The 18807-nt window shown below is 39.5% G+C and overlaps 1 protein-coding gene and 1 long non-coding RNA gene across 2 annotated transcripts; one reads left to right on the top strand and one right to left on the bottom strand.

The window, feature by feature from the left end:
* Positions 1 to 360: 360 nt before the first annotated feature.
* RAB12 (RAB12, member RAS oncogene family) lies at positions 361 to 18446 on the bottom strand. The gene is made up of 6 exons (XM_083450243.1): positions 18044 to 18446; positions 13934 to 13994; positions 5112 to 5250; positions 4109 to 4198; positions 3520 to 3624; positions 361 to 2606 (listed from the first exon to the last, which is right to left on the bottom strand). The coding sequence occupies exons 1-6, from the start codon at positions 18276 to 18278 to the stop codon at positions 2493 to 2495; spliced, it is 744 nt and encodes a 247-aa protein (XP_083306369.1). The 5' UTR covers positions 18279 to 18446; the 3' UTR covers positions 361 to 2492.
* LOC310682007 lies at positions 11144 to 15608 on the top strand. Its single transcript, XR_014513719.1, has 2 exons — positions 11144 to 15144; positions 15195 to 15608. It is a non-coding gene; the product is annotated as an uncharacterized lncRNA (long non-coding RNA).
* Positions 18447 to 18807: the final 361 nt, after the last annotated feature.

Below are 18807 nucleotides of genomic sequence, written 5' to 3'. Positions count from 1 at the left end.
AGTATTATTATTATGAGGATTGTGCTGTCACTTGGGTGGTGATATCCTTTACCTCTTTAGGACAGGAAATTAACATAAACTGGAGAAAATGGCAATATTCATTGAGTATCTAAAGCTATAGGGAAATTTCTATGTATGAACAAAGGGCTGTGTGATCAGGCTTCCACGTAAGTCACTTTTTAGAATGACTATATCAGAAGACACAAACTGACATAAGTAGGAGAAAATGTAACTTCAGTGGAAATCAGGTCACCCCTCTTTCAAAGTCATTTCAAGTAACCTAAAACCAATAATAATAGATCAACAAACTCCTTGCTTGGATGTACAAGTTCCTGATAAGATATAAGCATTTATCTACACTTGTTTTCTTACATTTTTATTCAAGAACTGAAAGCAAAAAACAGACTTTTAAATACAGGAAAATCACCTAAATATTTGTCAAGTTTAAACTTACTGTCCCATAGGTTCCTTTCCACTGTTATTGCCCACAGCATTATTACAAGCCCTACCAGTGCTACAAAAATGGCAAACTTCGCCTAGCCAGTACTCTATGATATTTTGTGTGAGAAGAATGACATTTGTATAGGCACGTTGTGGTAGCAGAAATAAGTATACATTTCAATTGTGCATCTTTTATTAGTTGAAACTAAAATGACCCAAAGAGGTATACCAAGATCAGTAGAAATATCATATATTTAACTGCAACCAATTATTTAACATTCTTAGTTCCTCCCTGAAACCTGAGGTCAAAATGCCAGGGAAGCCAGTGGAACACACTGCTGGTCAGACTAATTGCTTAGTATATAGAACAGAGGCTCAGGCACTGAAAAATAAAGAGGAGGCAATTTGGAGTTTGAAAGCCAGTAACTCTTATTTTATGTTCCATGAGTCATCACTAGTTTTGCTACAGCCTGCTGAGACACTTTCAATAAGCAAGTCTTACTGGCAATGTAGGATGCACGTTTGACTGGGGCTACAGTCCTAATCATTTACTGGAAGCAACTTTTGCTTCCTAATAAACATGCTTAGGATTAAGCTAGAAGTCAACACATCCAGTCCTGTTTTTATAAACTAGAAAGTCACTTTAAAAAAAAATTATCCTAAAATGGTCCTTTTTGGCCAACATTTGATTTTTGGCATTCTAATAAGAGATGCAGTTCCATTGTCATTCATAAATACAAAATTTTATTGGCACATCATTAGTTTAGAACGACAATGCTTTTCAATACCACAACAACATTTAGGACACATCAAGTTATTCCAATATGTAGCTACTGGTTTACCACAGCTAAACTATACAGTGCAGTTTTAATAAAAGATATACCAGAAAGATATGGTTCACAAATTGATTCAGACTAAAAAAAATCCTTTAGTACAGCATATTTGATGGGAATAAGCTCACCTATTAGAAAAGAGCATATTGTAACAAAGATGTCTCCCCAATTTGTTCAGACAAATACATATATATGAGACAGGAAATGTCTTGTCCTAAAAATGATTTAAAAAAAGAATGTGTCTAGGACAGCAGCAATGCCTTATATATATATCTATTTTAGGTTTCAAATATATCTCTGTTTTTTGTATCTTACAGAACCCGATTGCTAGCTAATTTATATTTGAGGAAACTAACTGTGCAAGTTGGCAATTCATTCTTTATAAACTGCACAGAATATAGTGCCTCCGCGCGCACACACATACATACACACAAATGACCTAGCATTAAAAATAATAAATAATAAAGAATTGCCGAAAATGTCAATTGTGTGTTCGGGGCTCAATGCACTGAATCCTGCTGCTATACGATCCATCCATTTCAGTGATGCTTGCATAGAACCACATATACAAGCCCCATTGAAATGAATGGTTTGTGTATAGCACCAATACTTGGCAAATTTCATTCTCTGGCTACAATCCTAGGCATACTTACCTGGGAGTGAGCCCTCTTAAACACAGTGGGTCTCACTTCTGAGCAATCATATACAGGATTGTGCTGTCAGTCATTTTAAAATGCTACAGTAAACACTTTTATTTTGAATTTGTAAGTGGGAAACAATGCTTCTTAAGAAAGCTTTAGAAAGTCAAAAATTTAAAAATTATCTTAGAAAAAGCTAGCAAAGCACCATATACTAGGAGAGATTCTGTTTATATCAAGGACCATTACAACATTTATGTTCAGAATAAGTGAAGTATGGATTTAATTTCTTACATCCTAGGTTTGGGAGTGCTGCGTTTCCCAGCCAAATGTACAATATTTATAGCACTGGGAAAGAGGAGTGAAAAACCACTTGTGGGAAGGGCAATACTTAACCAGCTACAGCTGAATCCTACCCAGGCTTGCATATTTACAAATTAGTGTATAGCTCTGACTCTGAATCAAAGTGCAACAAAGAACTGCCACATGATTGTAAGTGCAGAGTCAGACAGGTGCTTCCTGCCCCCCCTCACCTTTCCCTCCTCCCACTTATCATTTGCACACTGGATGAAGCAGCCGGTCAGCAACAACGGACATGAGGTCTCGGAGGCGGCAGTTCTGGTGGGATTTCGGGCTCTGGTTGTAGGGACAGGATACTGTTGGACAATTCGTTTCTTATAATATCCAAAGGCATCTTAAAATGGGGAAAAAATCCTGTTGTAAGCAATGTCCTGCACAAAATGTTATAGAGTCTAACACAGTCCAATGGTATAGCCTAGAAAGATAAGCACTGCCACCTAATCTGAATTACATGACCTAAATTCAGATCCTGGCATAATATTCATTGTTAATTACTTTAATAGGGCAAATAATACCCGTAAAGCTCCATCATTCATTTTTAACACATATAGCTCTGCTAAATCAAGTATCAACTATTAAACTATCATTACTGATGGAACTTAAAAGCACCAAATTTTATCTGGATTGTGCCTGCTACATTTTGGTGAGCTTATTGGTTAGTAGCATGAAATTTTGTCCTTTACTCCTGGCCTCACAGCAACGAAACAAAACAACCCATCATGCTAAATTCAAACTATACAACCTCATTCCCTCATTGAAGCAAGAAGAATTACTGGAGCTGTTACACTGATACCAATTCCCATTTAAAGGAGTACAGTGGTGCCTCGCAAGACGAAATTAATTCGTTCTGCAAGTTTTTTCGTTCTGCAAGTTTTTTCGCCTTGCGAAGCACCGCTGTGTATTGACAGTTTCCCGTAGGAATGCATTGGCGGTTTTAAAAAAAAGGCGCAAGACGTTTCGTCTTGCGAAGCAAGCCCATAGGGAAATCCGTCTTGCGAAGCAACTCAGAAAAGGAAAAACTCGTCTTGCGAGTTTTTCGTCTTCCGAGGCATTCGTCTTGCGAGGTACCACTGTATTAAGAACCATACGTATGAAAGCAATGCAAAGTATTCTGCTGAAAAACTGGTCGTAGCAAATAGCCAAAAGCTGCACTCTAGAAACTGAATTTATTCAAAGAAACATTAACACAGTACTTTAAACAGTCAATATTTTAAGTCCCACTAACTTGCAGGATGGAAGCATTTTACCTTTTTTAGAATGTCATCAACCAGTTTCAGAAATATTTCATCCACATTAAAATTATCCTTGGCACTAGCTTCACAAAACCGCATCCCAGTTATCTGCTGTGCAAACTGATGGGAAAAATTAAGAAATTATGCCATTTTTAGTCTGGTTCAATAAAATTTCATTTGATCAAAAGTATATTTAGTTCCATAATAATTTAAATGATCCTGTTTATTTACTAGTACATTAGGATGAAATTATACAACAATGAACAAATGCAAAATAAGTTTGAGAATTAATTTAAATATTCTGACTTGGATCTTATGATAAATAGGAAGATAAGGCAGTTTAAAGATAAAGAAGTTAACAGAAGGCATTTTTCTCATGCTTTCCTCCTCACTGCAATCCCCCAAAAGTCAGGAGAGGTGGTGGTGCTTCTGAACTTTTAAAGAAAATGAATTAAGATTATAGTAAAACGGTTCCAAGGCATGAAGTTACCCAACATTAAAATTAAGATAAAAATAAATGTAATGTTAAGGTTCTGCACCATTCACACTTCCACAGAAGCAATTTTCTATTTTCATCAATGTGTGTTAATTTTGTTTCACCTACTTTTTCTCCCTGTTGCCGACTGATCTCTCTGTCCACTTCACAGTCTAACTTATTTCCAACCAGTAGTAGCTCAGCATCTTCTGAGGCATACTGGGGGATGGGGGTGGGAAGAAGAAACACCAAAGCATAAAATGGCATGTTTCCACTAGCTTAGGCCTTTTGATTTTAAATTTCACATTGGTCAAAATGAAGTTATTCAGTCAATACATTCATAACAGTTCTAGGCCGTTTGATCATTTCCTCCTTAGTTTAGGCTTAACTCTAACAGTACAATTTAGTAACTTCTTGATTATTTGAGAACTGTTGGACTGTGCAACCTCCTGTAACAAACACTGCATTACTGCTGAATAATGTTAGAAATGAATATAATCCTTATGTTGCACTGTGACCATAATGGTTTACATTGTTTCTAGTATCTGAATACAGCAATTTCAACTCAAAAATTTGGCAGGATTCACCATAAGGTTTCAGGGTCAGTCGCCGCAATTTAAAACAAAACAAAACACAGTTGACAACAATTTAGTCACAACAATAGGGTGGGTGCTAAAAATATAAACCTCAAGTGTCAAAGGCCAGGTCATAAAGGTGTATATAGTATCATATACGGCAAATGCACAGTTGAGGCAAACATTTTTGTTTCAATTCTCATATATTATTAGGCAGGAAACACAGCTGCTGATTTAGTGTTAACCCTTGTTCAAGAAGCCAGCCCCTCTCTCACACCCACTGCTATCATGTTCAGCTTTGTACTACCAGTTGGTGTTTAGGTCTAGAGCTCTAAAGCACAGAGAAACACAGAGGTGGCTTGATGAGCTACGTATGTAGTGATGGCAATGAATAAGAGACCACAAAGCACTGCAATTAACCAACACTCATGAGTTTAGAAAAGTGGCCATATATCTACTATAATGAATTCTCTGGAGTGTACTGCCACCATGCCATTTGACTTTATTACTGTAAGTATCAAAACCACTACTGGCTATTTTGAGAGATTGAAGCTTACCTTGTCAATCATTTTCATCCATTTTGGCAAATCATCAAATGTCTCCTTCTTTGTGATATCATACACCAATATAATACCCTTGGCACTTCTGTAATAAGCTGAGGTAATGCTGTTGAATCTTTCCTGACCTGCTGTGTCCCTGAGGAGCAGTAGGAGCAAATATTGGTATAACAATTTTATAACTTCACAAACTGCAATTACAAATTCTGACATTGCAAATTTCTACTGCAAGGAAGTCCATATACTGAATCTGTATCTTATTCCACCAAACAAGTAAGAACCACCACCAGTTTTACGAGGTTTTGTCTAAGAAAAGTAGATGAACTCACAAGGGAGAAAAATAGTTCTTGGTAGGATTAAAGAACCCCGAATGAAACATGCAAAGAGTTATCAGCACTTCCACTTTTACCACATACAGTTTTAGCAAGTATATTCAACTGTAAGGGTGAAATAATTCATGCATGCAATGGCTCTGTTCACATGTCAAAGTAAACCATACTTAATGATTCCCCAAACAGAGTATCATGGCTTGTTTTACTCAAACAAACTGTGATTGGTAAGACAAGAAGAAACCTTGGCTAAACATCATGGCTTGTCTGGAGTGCAACAAACCACTATCCATATGTTGGACAGAAAGCTAAGCCAGAGATTCTGGTTTGTTGTTCCTACTTGTGTTAGAGAAGGAGCAAAGTGGGAGCTACCTGTGTGTTCATTGTAAGCCATTAACCATGGTTTACTATGATGCATGAATGTGGACAATGTAATGATCACTGGGATGGGATCAAGTCATTTACTGCCATTTACTGTTTGCCTTAAAAACTAAACCCAATGCACATGGATATATCTATGATGTCTGTCAAGACTGCTCATAAATATACAGTGGTACCTTGGGTTGGGATGCGGGTGGCGCTGTGGGTAAATCCTCAGCGCCTAGGACTTGCCGATTGCATGGTCGGCGGTTCGAATCCCCACGGCGGGGTGCACTCCCGTCGTTCGGTCCCAGCGCCTGCCAACCTAGCAGTTCGAAAGCACCCCCTGGTGCAAGTAGATAAATAGGGACCGCTTACCAGCGGGAAGGTAAACGGCGTTCTGTGTGCTGCACTGGCTCGCCAGATGCAGCTTGTCACGCTGGCCACGTGATCCGGAAGTGTCTGCGGACAGCGCTGGCTCCTGGCCTATATAGTGAGATGAGCGCACAACCCTAGAGTTTGGCAAGACTGGCCCGTATGGGCAGGGGTACCTTTACCTTGGGTTACATACGCTTCAGGTTACAGACTCCACTAACCCATAAATAGTACCTCAGGTTAAGAACTTTGCTTCAGGATGAGAACAGAAATCGTGCAACGGCAGCGCAGCGGCAGCAGGAGGCCCCATTAGCTAAAGTGGTGCTTCAGGTTACGAACAGTTTCAGGTTAAGAACGGACCTCTGGAATGAATTAAGTACTTAGCCTGAGGTACCACTATATGGCAAAACTAAGTTTCCAAGACAAGACCCCAACATCCTACAGCCATACTTAATGTGAGCCTGCCAGACAAGTCACATACAACATAGTAATTTCAACAGTATGTGATCCTAAATCATTAGTTATAAAACACATTGCTGTGTTAAAAGAGATTAAACATTACAGGAACATAAGATGAGTAAAACTCTCTTAGTTCTGATGGTGGGGGCAAGTTGCCTCATCTGAGCGGGAAGAAAGAAAGGGTGCTCCCAGCTGGGCAAAGTAGCCACTGTGACATCCCTTCTACATCCCTTCATTTGGCAGTGTAAGGTAGTGAAGCAACCATACCAGCTGCATTTGCTCATAAGCCCAATGAATAAGAAGAAGGATGCATTGAATTTAAGAAGGTTGTTGACAAGCTAGAACATCTGCAGAGAAAGGTAACAAAGATGATCAAGAGTCTGGAAACTAAGCCTTATGAGGATCGCTTGCTTATGAGGAGCTGGGTATCTGAAAGCCTGGAGAAAAGGAGACTGAAAGGAGATATGGTAGCCATCTTCAAATATCTTAAGGGCTGCCACATGGAAGATGGAACATGCTTGTTTTCTCCTGCTCTTGAAAGTAGGACTTGAGTCAATGGCTTCAAGCTACAAGAAAGAAGATTCTGACTAAACATTTGGAAAAAACTTTCTAAAAGTAAGAGCTGTTCAACAGTGGAATGGACTCCCACATGAGGTGATGGACTCTCCTTCCTTGGAAGTATTTAAGCAGAGGTTGGATGGCCATCTGTCATGGATGATTTAGCTGAGATTTCTGCATTGCAGGGGGTTGGACTATATGACCCTTGTCTCCCTTCCAACTCTAAGATTCTATGATTCTAATAAATGTTTGTTCCACTGTACCTCAACCCCAAACATTTTTTCACAATTAAGTCTCACTGGGTTCATGGGTTTATGATTCAAACACTGCTCAAAATTTTTGAAATGTTTTCATTACTATTATTAGGGATGAGCTTCTAAAAGTTTATTTATATAAAGGTAGTACAACTGCCTAGGGAACAGAAAATTTTGATTATAAGCAACATGCAAAGAAATAATAACTACATTTCTGTTCATCCCACAATTTTAAGTTTGTCAGAAGCAGCTAGCTGAAAAAGACTCCATAGCCCTTCTGTCTGCAATGCTACAATGTACAAGTTAATGATAAGTCTACCATGGCGGCACTGCTCGGGTTTGCATGTCACACGAAGACAAACCATGGTTTAAGATAAATGAGCAGGCTCCTAGAGAAGAGAGCCCCAGTTGTTCTGCTGCATAGATTAGCTTAGCATGTTGTCCGAATCCAGACTCATTGCTTAGATCTCTTCTGACTAACCCCAAGCTGTAACCAAGATTTGTCCTATGGTCTATGGCTGGTAGCTTGTCTGAGAGAGCCAAACCATGAGCCTGGATTTGGATAACACGCTAAGCCAAACTGGCTCAGTACAAAAGCAAAACAATCAGGAAGGAGCAAAGCAGCTGGGATCTCCTCTCTGGTAGATGGCACACTTTCACACTAAGTATGGTTTGGCATGACGTGCAATCCTAGTCACTGCCACTGAGAGGACAGAATTAAAGTTGCTCCTAAGTTCTTTATTTAAACAAATGCAATTATGCCAGATCTTCATTTAAAAGAAAGAAACCTTGCATCTTCTTTCAAGTTTGTCAGTATTAACAGAACAATGATATATTTGCTCTCTATGCATTAAATTAAAACCACTAATAGACACCATAGCACTGTCTCTCTCACTGTCTGAGCACTGGATGCAACTTTAAAACCAGTGCTTGCAATGTTACAGGTAAACACATGTATGGAGTACATGGTTTCTCACATGTAAAGTATAATCTAAATGATTTACAGACCCAATCTAGCTAACCTCAGAAAAAATGCACTGTAAGGAACTTTTCAAAATGCACTTGGGATAATTGCATATTCAATCTCCAGCCCTACGTGTGACAAGTTTCCTTTCTGCATTCTGAAGTATGTTTTCTGGTTCTTTGAAGTTCGAAGAGTACCCAATGGTCACAAACTGAAAAAAACTGCACTAGGCAAAAAGCAAATAATATTCTTTCTTAGCAAAAGCTTATATTTAACAGCCAGTTCTTCATTTTTTTCATGCAACAACATTTCCATTTCTGTCACACTCAGAACCAGAGAATGACTGGAATGAACTGACATGGAGAGGGTCAATGTGATGTAGCTTTGAGTACAAAGGGCTCAGAGGTACAGCGAGAAGAAATTAACATAGTGTGGAGAATTTTAAATATAAGAATGTTCTGATAAAAAACTGTTTGGTTTGTAAGCAAACAGAATGAGGAGAAAAAGCTGGCAACTTCTAACTGGAGCTCAGGAGATTGGGGGTGGGGTGTATCTCAGATGGCAGCTTGCCAAGAAATAGCTAGGCTGGTACTAAAGAGGTGATGATGTGTCTTGTGAGGTTTTCTGTTATGACAACTAGCAGAACTCAGCTTTTATAAGGGTCATTAAAATTTAGAAAGTCAAGCTGTGGTAGGTCATTTAGAAGATATTCCAATTGAGCGCACTGGTTCAATGAGATGCAGAGAGAGAGCCTTGTAACTGATTAGCAGTTTCTAACAGAACAGAATGGAAGAGCAAGCACAGCACCGTTTTGAGAGGGACTGAGGAAGAGACTCAGAAGAGGTTGAAAGCAAGTATGAAGAGAGGATGGTGCTGAGCAATATCTGTCCTGCCCAGAGGAAGCAGCCAGAGCCATGCTGAAACTTGGGAGATCCTTATGGCATCACATGGCCATTTAAGAAGAAACCAAGACACAGAGCTGAAGGCTAAAGCTGAGAAGGTCTTAGGGAAAAGAAAGAGACATACTCCAGCATCACTCCTCCAGAGGAGCTGAAGCCACATTGTCCATTAGTAGATGCTGCCTAAAAGTAGCAAGGCCCTGGCCCTGGGTAAAGTCCTCAGTGAAGCCTGTAATGTATCTGGGGGTAAAGAGACTCTTGACCAGAGGGAAGACTTTAGGTGAACATTAAAGGCAACTGCATATTTATGTAGATTAAGTAAGTTAATTAAGGCAAGTTAATAAGCATTTCAAAGCACATAAAAGCTCTATTTTATATTAAAGCGGCAAATAATCCTATTATATTATGGAAAAATAAATTAGCATATATATGTTTGCTCTTTAAATATGTCTGTTGGTCTGTTCATCCCATGCCTAAACCCAGCTGTGTGTGTGTGTGTGTGTGTGTGTGTGTAGATATGTAAAATATGACTAAAGGAATTATTTGGTTATAAAAGTGATAAGCAAAGCAGGCTATTTTTTATGAAATTGTTTTAATAGTTTATACACCACTTAATATCACAGTTTCTGTATCTTAGATTTCTTTGGCAGGGATCCTACAAATGATAGATAATATATAGGTGAGCTCTTATACCTGGACATAAAAAATAAAATAGAAAGACCAAGTGGGGCCAGAGTGATGGAATGAGATAAGCCAGGGTTGGTACAGCTTCCACACTTAACACTGTCTTTCCTTGGTTCCTTCTTCCCAGAATATCTGGGGGGGAAATTTGCTACTGCAGCTTCAGAAAACTTTCAAGATGGGCATGAGATGCCTATAACAACTGAGTTATTCTCCACATCCTAAGAGGGGTTCAAAGTGCTGAAAGGCTTCCCCCCTCGTGCCAAATATATCTCCTTACAGCCAAAGCTCAGCAACACTGTGGGCAGGATTCACCTAATGAACCCTGTCAGCAAAATAATAGATTCCTGGCAATAAACTCCTGGCAATGCAGGAATCTTTGCACAACATGGCGCTTGAACCCACGACCCTAAGTTTAAAAATAGACTTGTTAAATGCATTCACATGTTTATTGTTTTGTCTAGTGTGGCCATTGGGCTACCAGTAAAGTTTCATGGACACTTTGCTTGTATTGTATGCCAAGTATCACTTCAGCTTGCAAACACAGTGAGTTTAAAAATTGCACGGTAACACTTTTATAGTCCACATCACAATAAGGAACATGGAAAGAACGAGTCTGTATATGCAACTAAGTCTTCTCCTCCTCAAGACCCAACCTTCTAACAAGGTGACAAAGCAAACCAACCCTTAAGTTCAGTTCCTAAGTATGGAGGTTATTCATTCTTTGTATACACTGAGCCCTGTTCTGGAAGATCGTGCAACTTCAAGAGCACTTTTTCAGAGGGCAACCATTCTTATTTTAGACTTATCTTTGGAAATATTTTTTCACTTAAAACTTTCATATATATTTCACAATTTGCATGTACAAAAAGGAATAATCACTGAACTCCACTTGAGCACTTCAAATTGAAGGAAAAACATGAATGTAGGATGTCAACATGGGAAACATGCATGCCAACACTACCATTCCCAATGTAAATGACACATTGTCTTGATGTACACTTAGCAAAGAACATCTAACTCCTAGATATACCCTGAAGGAATGACATGGGAAATGAATATCTCACAAAAAGCTTTAAAAATATATGGGCATGCTTAAAATGTAAATGAAAACACTTGAACACACACTTTAACTCTAGACTTTGTGGCATCAGTATTCTGTGACAAAGGGAAACAGGAAAGGAAACACCAAACTTTAGACATCCAGCTATAGACACAGGGCCACTTCAAATGGATTATTTTCCTACATGGATAATGCATGCACAAAAGCAAACTTGCACACAATAATTCATACTACATATACATTCCACAACATTTCCTATATAAGTTCCAATGGCATGGGAAAAGGTCATCTTTGAAGAGGCCCTTATATTCAAAATTTGTGAATTTCCCAAATGCTGAAGAGAAAAATACAAGTTCATTTTTTCAAGTAGTGTTCAATTAGATAATCAAAACTGAAACAATCTGAGAAATATTCAAGATGTAGAAGTGCCACGTTTGTTTTTATAGCAACGAGAACATAAGCATGGCAGCATGGATTCTTTTAAAGCTTCTGCATGATCCCAACAGCTGATTTAAGTTCTTAGAAAAGCTAGGCAATGCTAACAACTAATTTAAAATAGGTCAATGACTCCCTGGGGTTTTGGGGAGGGCGATGAAGACAATGAGATTATTATAGTGGCAAATGTTTGTTGATGAAAGATGCTGAGATCAAACAAAAATTAAAATTAGAGTAAAATGAATAAATGTTATGCTACATTTGTATAGTAGCCAATAAAGCAACATTTTAATTGTCAATAATGTAATTTATAGGAATTTTACATCTGAAAAGGATTTCAAAAGTCATTCCCCTACTGATGCAGGAAATTCACTACCATAGCACCCCAGAAATGTGGGTATTTAGCCTCTGTTGAAAAAGTCTAAGAAAGCAGAGTTTGCTATCTTCCAAGGCAGCCTGTTTCACTGTCAAACTGTTTGTATTGTCAGTAAGTACTTCCTAATATTTGAAAAAAAATCCATTTCTCCTAATCTGAACTAGCTGGTTCAAGTCCTAGGGTCCTCCCCCTGGAGCAACAGAAGATAATTCTTCTCCATCATCTATGTAACAGCTCTTCAAATATTTGAAGAAGGCTAACATGTCACTTCTCAGCAATCTCTTCTTTGGGCTAAACATGCCCAACTCCTTTAACCTTTCATCAGGAATTGAACTCTAGATTTATCTTGACTCAAAAAATCTTACAAATAACCAATTCAATATATTTATATAGGTGTGAAACACTCTGACTCTAAGAGTTTCCCCATTCATTCCACTGGATGCAGCAGACCATTGCACAGACGTTCAACCTGTGTTCATTTGCTTTCTTCAACAAATATAGTGTGCAAAAGCTCTGTGTGCATAAGAGTGCACAAAGTACACCTTGGTAGGAATAACATCTTTAATAAATATTTTTGCTTACTTAAAACGTAGGAAATCTTTGATGCATCACAATCTCCATGGAGTGATAATCTGTTAAGTAACATCCTTTTGACAGTTTTTTTTTTAATTAATCTCAATTTATGGAGAATAATCAATGTCAGAACAACTGGCTCCTGTTAGGCATCTAAGTATATAGTTACATGTGACGAACACTCATTGAAATAAATAGGATGATCTTATTTTACTTAGGGCAGAATTTCAGATGTCTTTTCAGGATTTTAATTTTTTTAAAAAAACACTGAATCTAAGAAGGTTGCAGTAATGATTAAAGATATTGGCACATTGAAATACTACATTACCTCGTATCGGCTTCAGTAGGCCCTGGCTAAACATCATGCTGGCTCAAGTACCATTCTGTGGCCATAGGATTCCAGATGGGGACACAGATGAGGAATGAAGTCATGCCAGTAACTTTCAAGTATTAGGTAACAGATGATACGAAAGATGCAACAGCAAATAACTCAGATGGAAGCAAGACAAACACATGGTGCGACAAACAGAGCTGATGGTGACCTGCCAAGAGGAGTTAGTAAACTGAATTCACTGCATCTATGTAAGAGTTAAATACTATCAGATTAGATCAGTGTTGCCATCTGAACAGCCACAGTCTAATTTTTCTACTACAAGTTATTAGCAAATCTAGTAAGTTATCTTTAATGCATGAAGTATTATTAATACACTAGGATAAAGCCATTAGTTATCTTACAGGATTAGGACTGTTAAGCATAGGTGGTTTATTTTATCACAACAGCAATTTGCAGCACACTACTATGTATAATTTTATAGCATGGATGAACAGAACAGAAACTACTTCTGAACAATTATCCCTCATTCATTGGCTCTTAAAGCAATATATAACCCTGTTTTCATACATATATTTTTCATTAGTATCACTAATGGTCTTTAGAGAAAGCCTAATTTTCCTCATTTCAATTTTAGTGATGTCTGGATCAAGTATTTAAGCACCACGATCTCCAAATGCCATGGACTTCCCCAGCCCTTTTAAAGTAACATGCCAGTTTTAAGATTGTATAATGATTTGACATGCCGAAAGACAAAAATTGGTGTATGTGAAGCTAATAAAAAGTATAGGAAATTATTTAATGAAACAGCCAAAAACGCACTGGTGATTCTTGTTGGAAATGCATACTGAAAATATTAAAATAGACTGTCTTCTTCTCATTGACCTTATATTAGCTGCTCCGGGAGCCTTATCAATTGAACAACAACATAAAGATGCTTAAATAAAAGTTGTAGGGTACATCACTTGATTCCACTCCAAAAAGATTACCTTATGAATTTGATACCTATTGCTATAGCTGTGTGAGGGAAAGGGAAAGGAGCAGTAGGTATATTAAAGCTAAGTCGTCTTATAACAGTTAATCATATTAGACAAGCATATTAAAACCATGCTAGAACACAAAACTTTAAAACATTCTGCTGGTTTTGGTTGTTATTTTTACTTACCAGATTTGTAATCTAATTTTCTTTCCTCTTAGCTCTACTGTTTTGATTTTAAAATCAACACCTATAAATAAAATACAGTAAACAAAAAAGGAGGAATAAGCAGTAAAAGCAACACAGGAATGATTTAGTTTAATTTAGTACCTGTTCATATTTAAGTAACATAAGAAGGTGGACTTGTACCACTTAAAGAGGCAAGGGGGAGACAAAGAACAGATATTTCTTATAAGCACTCCACATGAACTTATCTAGTATGCTACCACCAAAAATATTTTCAACAAGGGGAAAGGTTGGGTTTTTTTTTTTTTAATTATTCAATTATTTTCTAGGAACCACCAGAAGTTCTATTTTTTTAAAAAAGGATCCCCATCAGTTATTGCATCTTAATAGTTCTGTTTGCTTCAGCCTTGTTATCTGGTGTGGGGATATAGCTAAAGAAGTTAAACTTGTCCAACCTCCACTTAAAGGAATATTTTAAAAAGTTCCGCCCCGGTCGTCGGGAGGGGGTTGCTACACCACTGACATTGGTGAAGTATGTATATAGCTTCCATTATACACATTTCATTGCACGGTAGCACAATGGCTTTTCCGTTTTTATACTGTAAACCACCATGTGACCCTCAGATAAAGGGTGGTATAGAAATTTAATAAATAAACAATAAATTTACTTCTGCATAACATTTTTATTTTAGAAACTACATTTGAAAATTAGGTTATTTAAAACTGATATCATTTGAGGGGGGGAGGATTCATTAAATTTTATGTCCCAAGCTAGTCAATTGGGAAGTGGTAGGGAAAGGAGAGAGAAAAGAGAAATATTTCAAATCCTCTAAATTTTTAACTTTCTCTCTTATATTTTTCACAACTCAAACACACTCACAATCTCAAATATAACACAGAGCAAAAGCTTATAGTCCAGAGTCAGAAGTAAAGTTTCAATCTTAAAATGACATCAAAAACGCCTACTTGTTTTGACTCTTCCGATCCTATTTCAGCTGTTTACAGCTTGACAGCTGATCTCTCTCATTACCAAACGAACACTCATCTACTAAACTTAGCTCTACCCATTAGTTCATTTTTCATTTTATTAAATCTCACAGATGGCTCCATTTTGAATAAAGGCTGTTCAGTCCTTTCCATGGTGCAATATGTATATAATACACTTAAAGCAAGGTGCCTTAAAGAATTGGTTACCTGCTTATTCAGAAACAATTGTATGTTTCTTTTCTATACAACCTAGATTCTGAACATGAACCCTTATCAGAAATAATTGTCAAGAGTCAGTGTGGCCCTGGGTTCTGACTTCGTAAACAGCTAATTTCTTAGTTATTAAAATTGCTGCATAGTCTTTGACCTCACCCAGAACTTCAAGGAAGAGGGAATGCTTCACCTGAAGATGTTAGGAGGCGCGCTTATTTATAAGATATTTTTGTTTCAGATAAATGTTTGGCTAGCTTTTTTGTGAGCCACTTGCTATTTTTAGTTGATTGATTGAAATGGAAATCGAAAAAAGCCAGCAGAACAAGTGTATTTTTTCTCTATAAGCCATTTTGAGTGTTGTGGTAAGGTGACTCAGAAATGTCGTAAAATTAAGATATAGTGGTAGTTATCCCTGTTTTTAAGTATATGTTGTACTTTCAGAGTTTCTGTAAAATCATTATAAATGTTTTCTAAATTCTCTACATGGTATGGCTGCTTTGGAGAACACCTACAGTGGTTTATCCCACAATACACACCCATGTACGTGTATGCGATAAGAAATTTACAGAAACATGGTTTATACCAGCAAGGAGCACAGGGGAAATGAGTGATTGCTGTACTCCAGATTCTGGGGGATATCTTACACATTTTTACTTTAAGAAACAATTGGGTTAACAGCCCAAACCAGAAGTCCCATGTCCTGTTCTGTGATTATCAGTCACAGTGACTTCTGCAATCCTTGCTTCCAGTTTCTAAAATTAGCACACATGTTGTGGCTAGTAAGTTACTATTATATGTAACCAAGACTACAATCTTGTATTCACCTAGAAATTACTCCCATTGAACCTAATAGGGCTTACTAAGGAGTAAATATGCATAGAACTGAATAGTAAGTAAACAGTAATTACAACATCTTATTGCAATTATTGCAATTAAATGTTGTTTAAATTACAAACAAATCCTATATTAAACAGAGATATTCCTTTGGTTGACAACATGAACAGAGAAAACTCCCATAAAGGGATTTTAGAACCAGAGTGCCATACATTAACTTTAATGTAATATGTACAGAACAGTATCTTATAGCTGAAGCTATTTAGCATTTAATTTGTTTGGACATGCAGGAGCTGGAAAATGAACTTAAAGCTCTGCTTATCCCTATTAAAACATTACACCACAATGATAAGGAGAATACCAATTAATGTCATAAGTTTAGTAGAACTCAAGGCACTGGACAACCCTATAAACCAGGGGTGGGGAACTTGTGGCCCTGAAGCTCTTGCTAGCTATGCTGGCTGGGACTGATAGGACCTGGAGTCCAGCAAAAGTTAGGGACATAGGTTCCCTTCCCTGCTATTAGCATTCACACAATGAATAGCCTCACTAATCAAGGAGATTTAACTGCTGCAAGATTGTAGCACTGTAGGTCAATAAATCTTAATAAAGGATGCAGGTGGATTTAAGTAGCCTTGCAGAAGATTTAATAAAGATTGTACCAGCCATCTTAACAGCCAAGATACTACTTTTAAGTTGTTCCTTTGTAACTGTTAGATGTCCAGCTATAGCATATTAGACATTTTATGTTCCACAAGGAGAACAGCTCAAGTTCAATAGTAAAACATTTGCTTTTCACACAGGAGGTCCCAAGTTTAATCCCCGATATATCCAGATAGTGCTAGGAATGTCTGTTGTCCGAAACCCTGGAGAGTCACTGCTTGTTAGTGTAGACCAGGAAGCTGCCTTATACAAGGTTAGACCATTTCTCTATCTAGCTCAGTACTGTGTACAGCAGCCTCTCTCAGCCTTGGGTTCCTAGATGTTGTTGGGACTACCATTCCCATCATCCCTGACTGCTGCCCCCGGGGATACTACACTTTGGGAAACACTACACAAGTTTATAGGTGTGTTCACACTGGGGCCAATTCTGTGAAATAATAACTATCAAGAGTTTCCATAAAAAGTAGTTGAACTAACTAACTGAAGGATTGTTTGTGGACTAATAGCAACGCAGTTACCACTGAAGGAGACTGTCTTGCTATTACTGTCATATATTTAGCTTTTGTTTACCACCGCTAAGAAGGTGTTAGAGAGATGAGGTAACACTGTATAATCAGAGTTACTTTCATCACAAATGAAAGGGAAGAGTCTCCCCTATCACCCTGGGTCAGGGGCAGATCCTGGGTACTAAACAAAGACTCTAACATCAGATCAACAAAACAGCAATGTCATGAGTGAAAACAGATAAACATTTTCTAATAATTAAGCACTCCCCAAACTGAGAAGCCACTAGCAATAAATTAATCTGATGATGGGATACTTCTTCCTCCCTCATCACTTTAGCACTCTAGCAAGATAACTGGCTCTTTACTCCAACAACGCAAGTAGAATGTGCCCAGTGCCTGAGTCTCTACACACAGGTACACTAGTGTACCCCTTCTCAGGCAAATCTAACTGGAGGTAGTTTTAATAATACAAGTTTATCTTTGTCATCCCAGTAAAGGGCAGAAAAAGACTATTCACTCCCCGCCCTGAGAGGAAAGGAGAGAGCACTTCATCCCTAAAGGATAAGAGAGAGAGAGAGAGCGCTTCACCTGAACAAACAATAGCAGCATTGTATTTCCCAGCCCAACCTTACTACGGGGCTGCTTGCAGTTTCGAAGGAAACAGGGATTTGACACGGACCGCAAAGTTATGGATGGGGCCCGGATGTTTTAAGAGGCGTCTTCACAACCAACGGGGTGAGGAAATGGGGTGGGCTAAGCAACCCAAGCCCCAGGCTTAGAAAGCAACCCTAACTTTTAAAATAAGATTTGTAACGCCCCAACTCCACCCTCCCCACGACGCCCCCGCTTCCCCCTGGAAGTCCCCTTCTCCTCGCCCTCCCCCCGGCCCCGCCGACGGGCCTCACCGTACCTACGGTGGACTTGCAGGCCTCGCAGAAGGTGTCGTCTGTGAAGCGCTCCATCAGGCTGGTCTTGCCGACGCCCCGCGAGCCGATGATGATCACCTGCAGCTTGAAGTCGGCCGGGCGCGGCGGCTGCTTCCTGCGGCGGCCCTGAGGCCCCGAGAGCGCAGGGGAGCCGCCGGCCGAGCCCAGCCCGCCGCCGAGCCCCGGCCCCCGCCGCTGCAGCCCAGAGCCCGGCTCCATCCACTCATGCGGCTCGCGAGCCCCGCTGCCCACCGCCCGCTGCTTCAGTCAGGGCCCGGCCCAAGGCCCGGCTGCCCTCGCCCGCTACGTCTTGTCCCGGCCGGAGGAGGAGGAGGAGAAGCGGGGCTCCAGTCAGTCTGCGCCGCGGCCGCCCGGATGATGAGCAAGAAGCTGCGAGCCAGAGACGCCCCGAGTCACACGCAGGGAGGCAGCGCCCTCTGCGGCGCGGGAGGACTCGGCGCGGTCACCTTGAGGGGAAAAGCGGCCCGGCCACCGGCGTCGGAGGAGGAGGAGGAGGAGGAGGGCCTTCGCCGCCGCCGCCACCGGGCCCTGAGGCTGGCGCGCTCTCCCTGACCGAGCGCCCCCCTCATCGAGCGAGGCCGCAGCAAGGAGGAGCTGCACCCGCAGCGGCGTCATGGGATGAAATTTAATGGGCAGCAGCTATCGCAGGGATACAGCGAGGGCACAGTTTTCGCCTGTTGAATTCCTGACCTTTCGGACATCTTTTCTGAGCCCTGTCAAAAACAAG

This window comes from Podarcis tiliguerta (genome assembly GCF_965153285.1).
Source record: "Podarcis tiliguerta genome assembly, chromosome: 7".
Classification (NCBI taxonomy): Eukaryota; Metazoa; Chordata; class Lepidosauria; order Squamata; family Lacertidae; genus Podarcis; species Podarcis tiliguerta.
The sequence above is the reverse complement of the archived record's forward strand: the minus strand, read 5'-3'. Positions and strand labels throughout refer to the sequence as shown.

Coding starts and splice junctions, on each gene's coding strand:
- RAB12 (XM_083450243.1), bottom strand. CDS start 18,278: ATGGAGCCGGGCTCTGGGCTGCAGCGGCGGGGGCCGGGGCTCGGCGGC. Junction 5,251..13,933: donor AAAATTAGATTACAAATCTG/GTAAGTAAAAAT, acceptor ACTGCTCCTCAG/GGACACAGCAGGTCAGGAAA. Junction 2,607..3,519: donor TTGATGACATTCTAAAAAAG/GTAAAATGCTTC, acceptor CCCCATTTTAAG/ATGCCTTTGGATATTATAAG.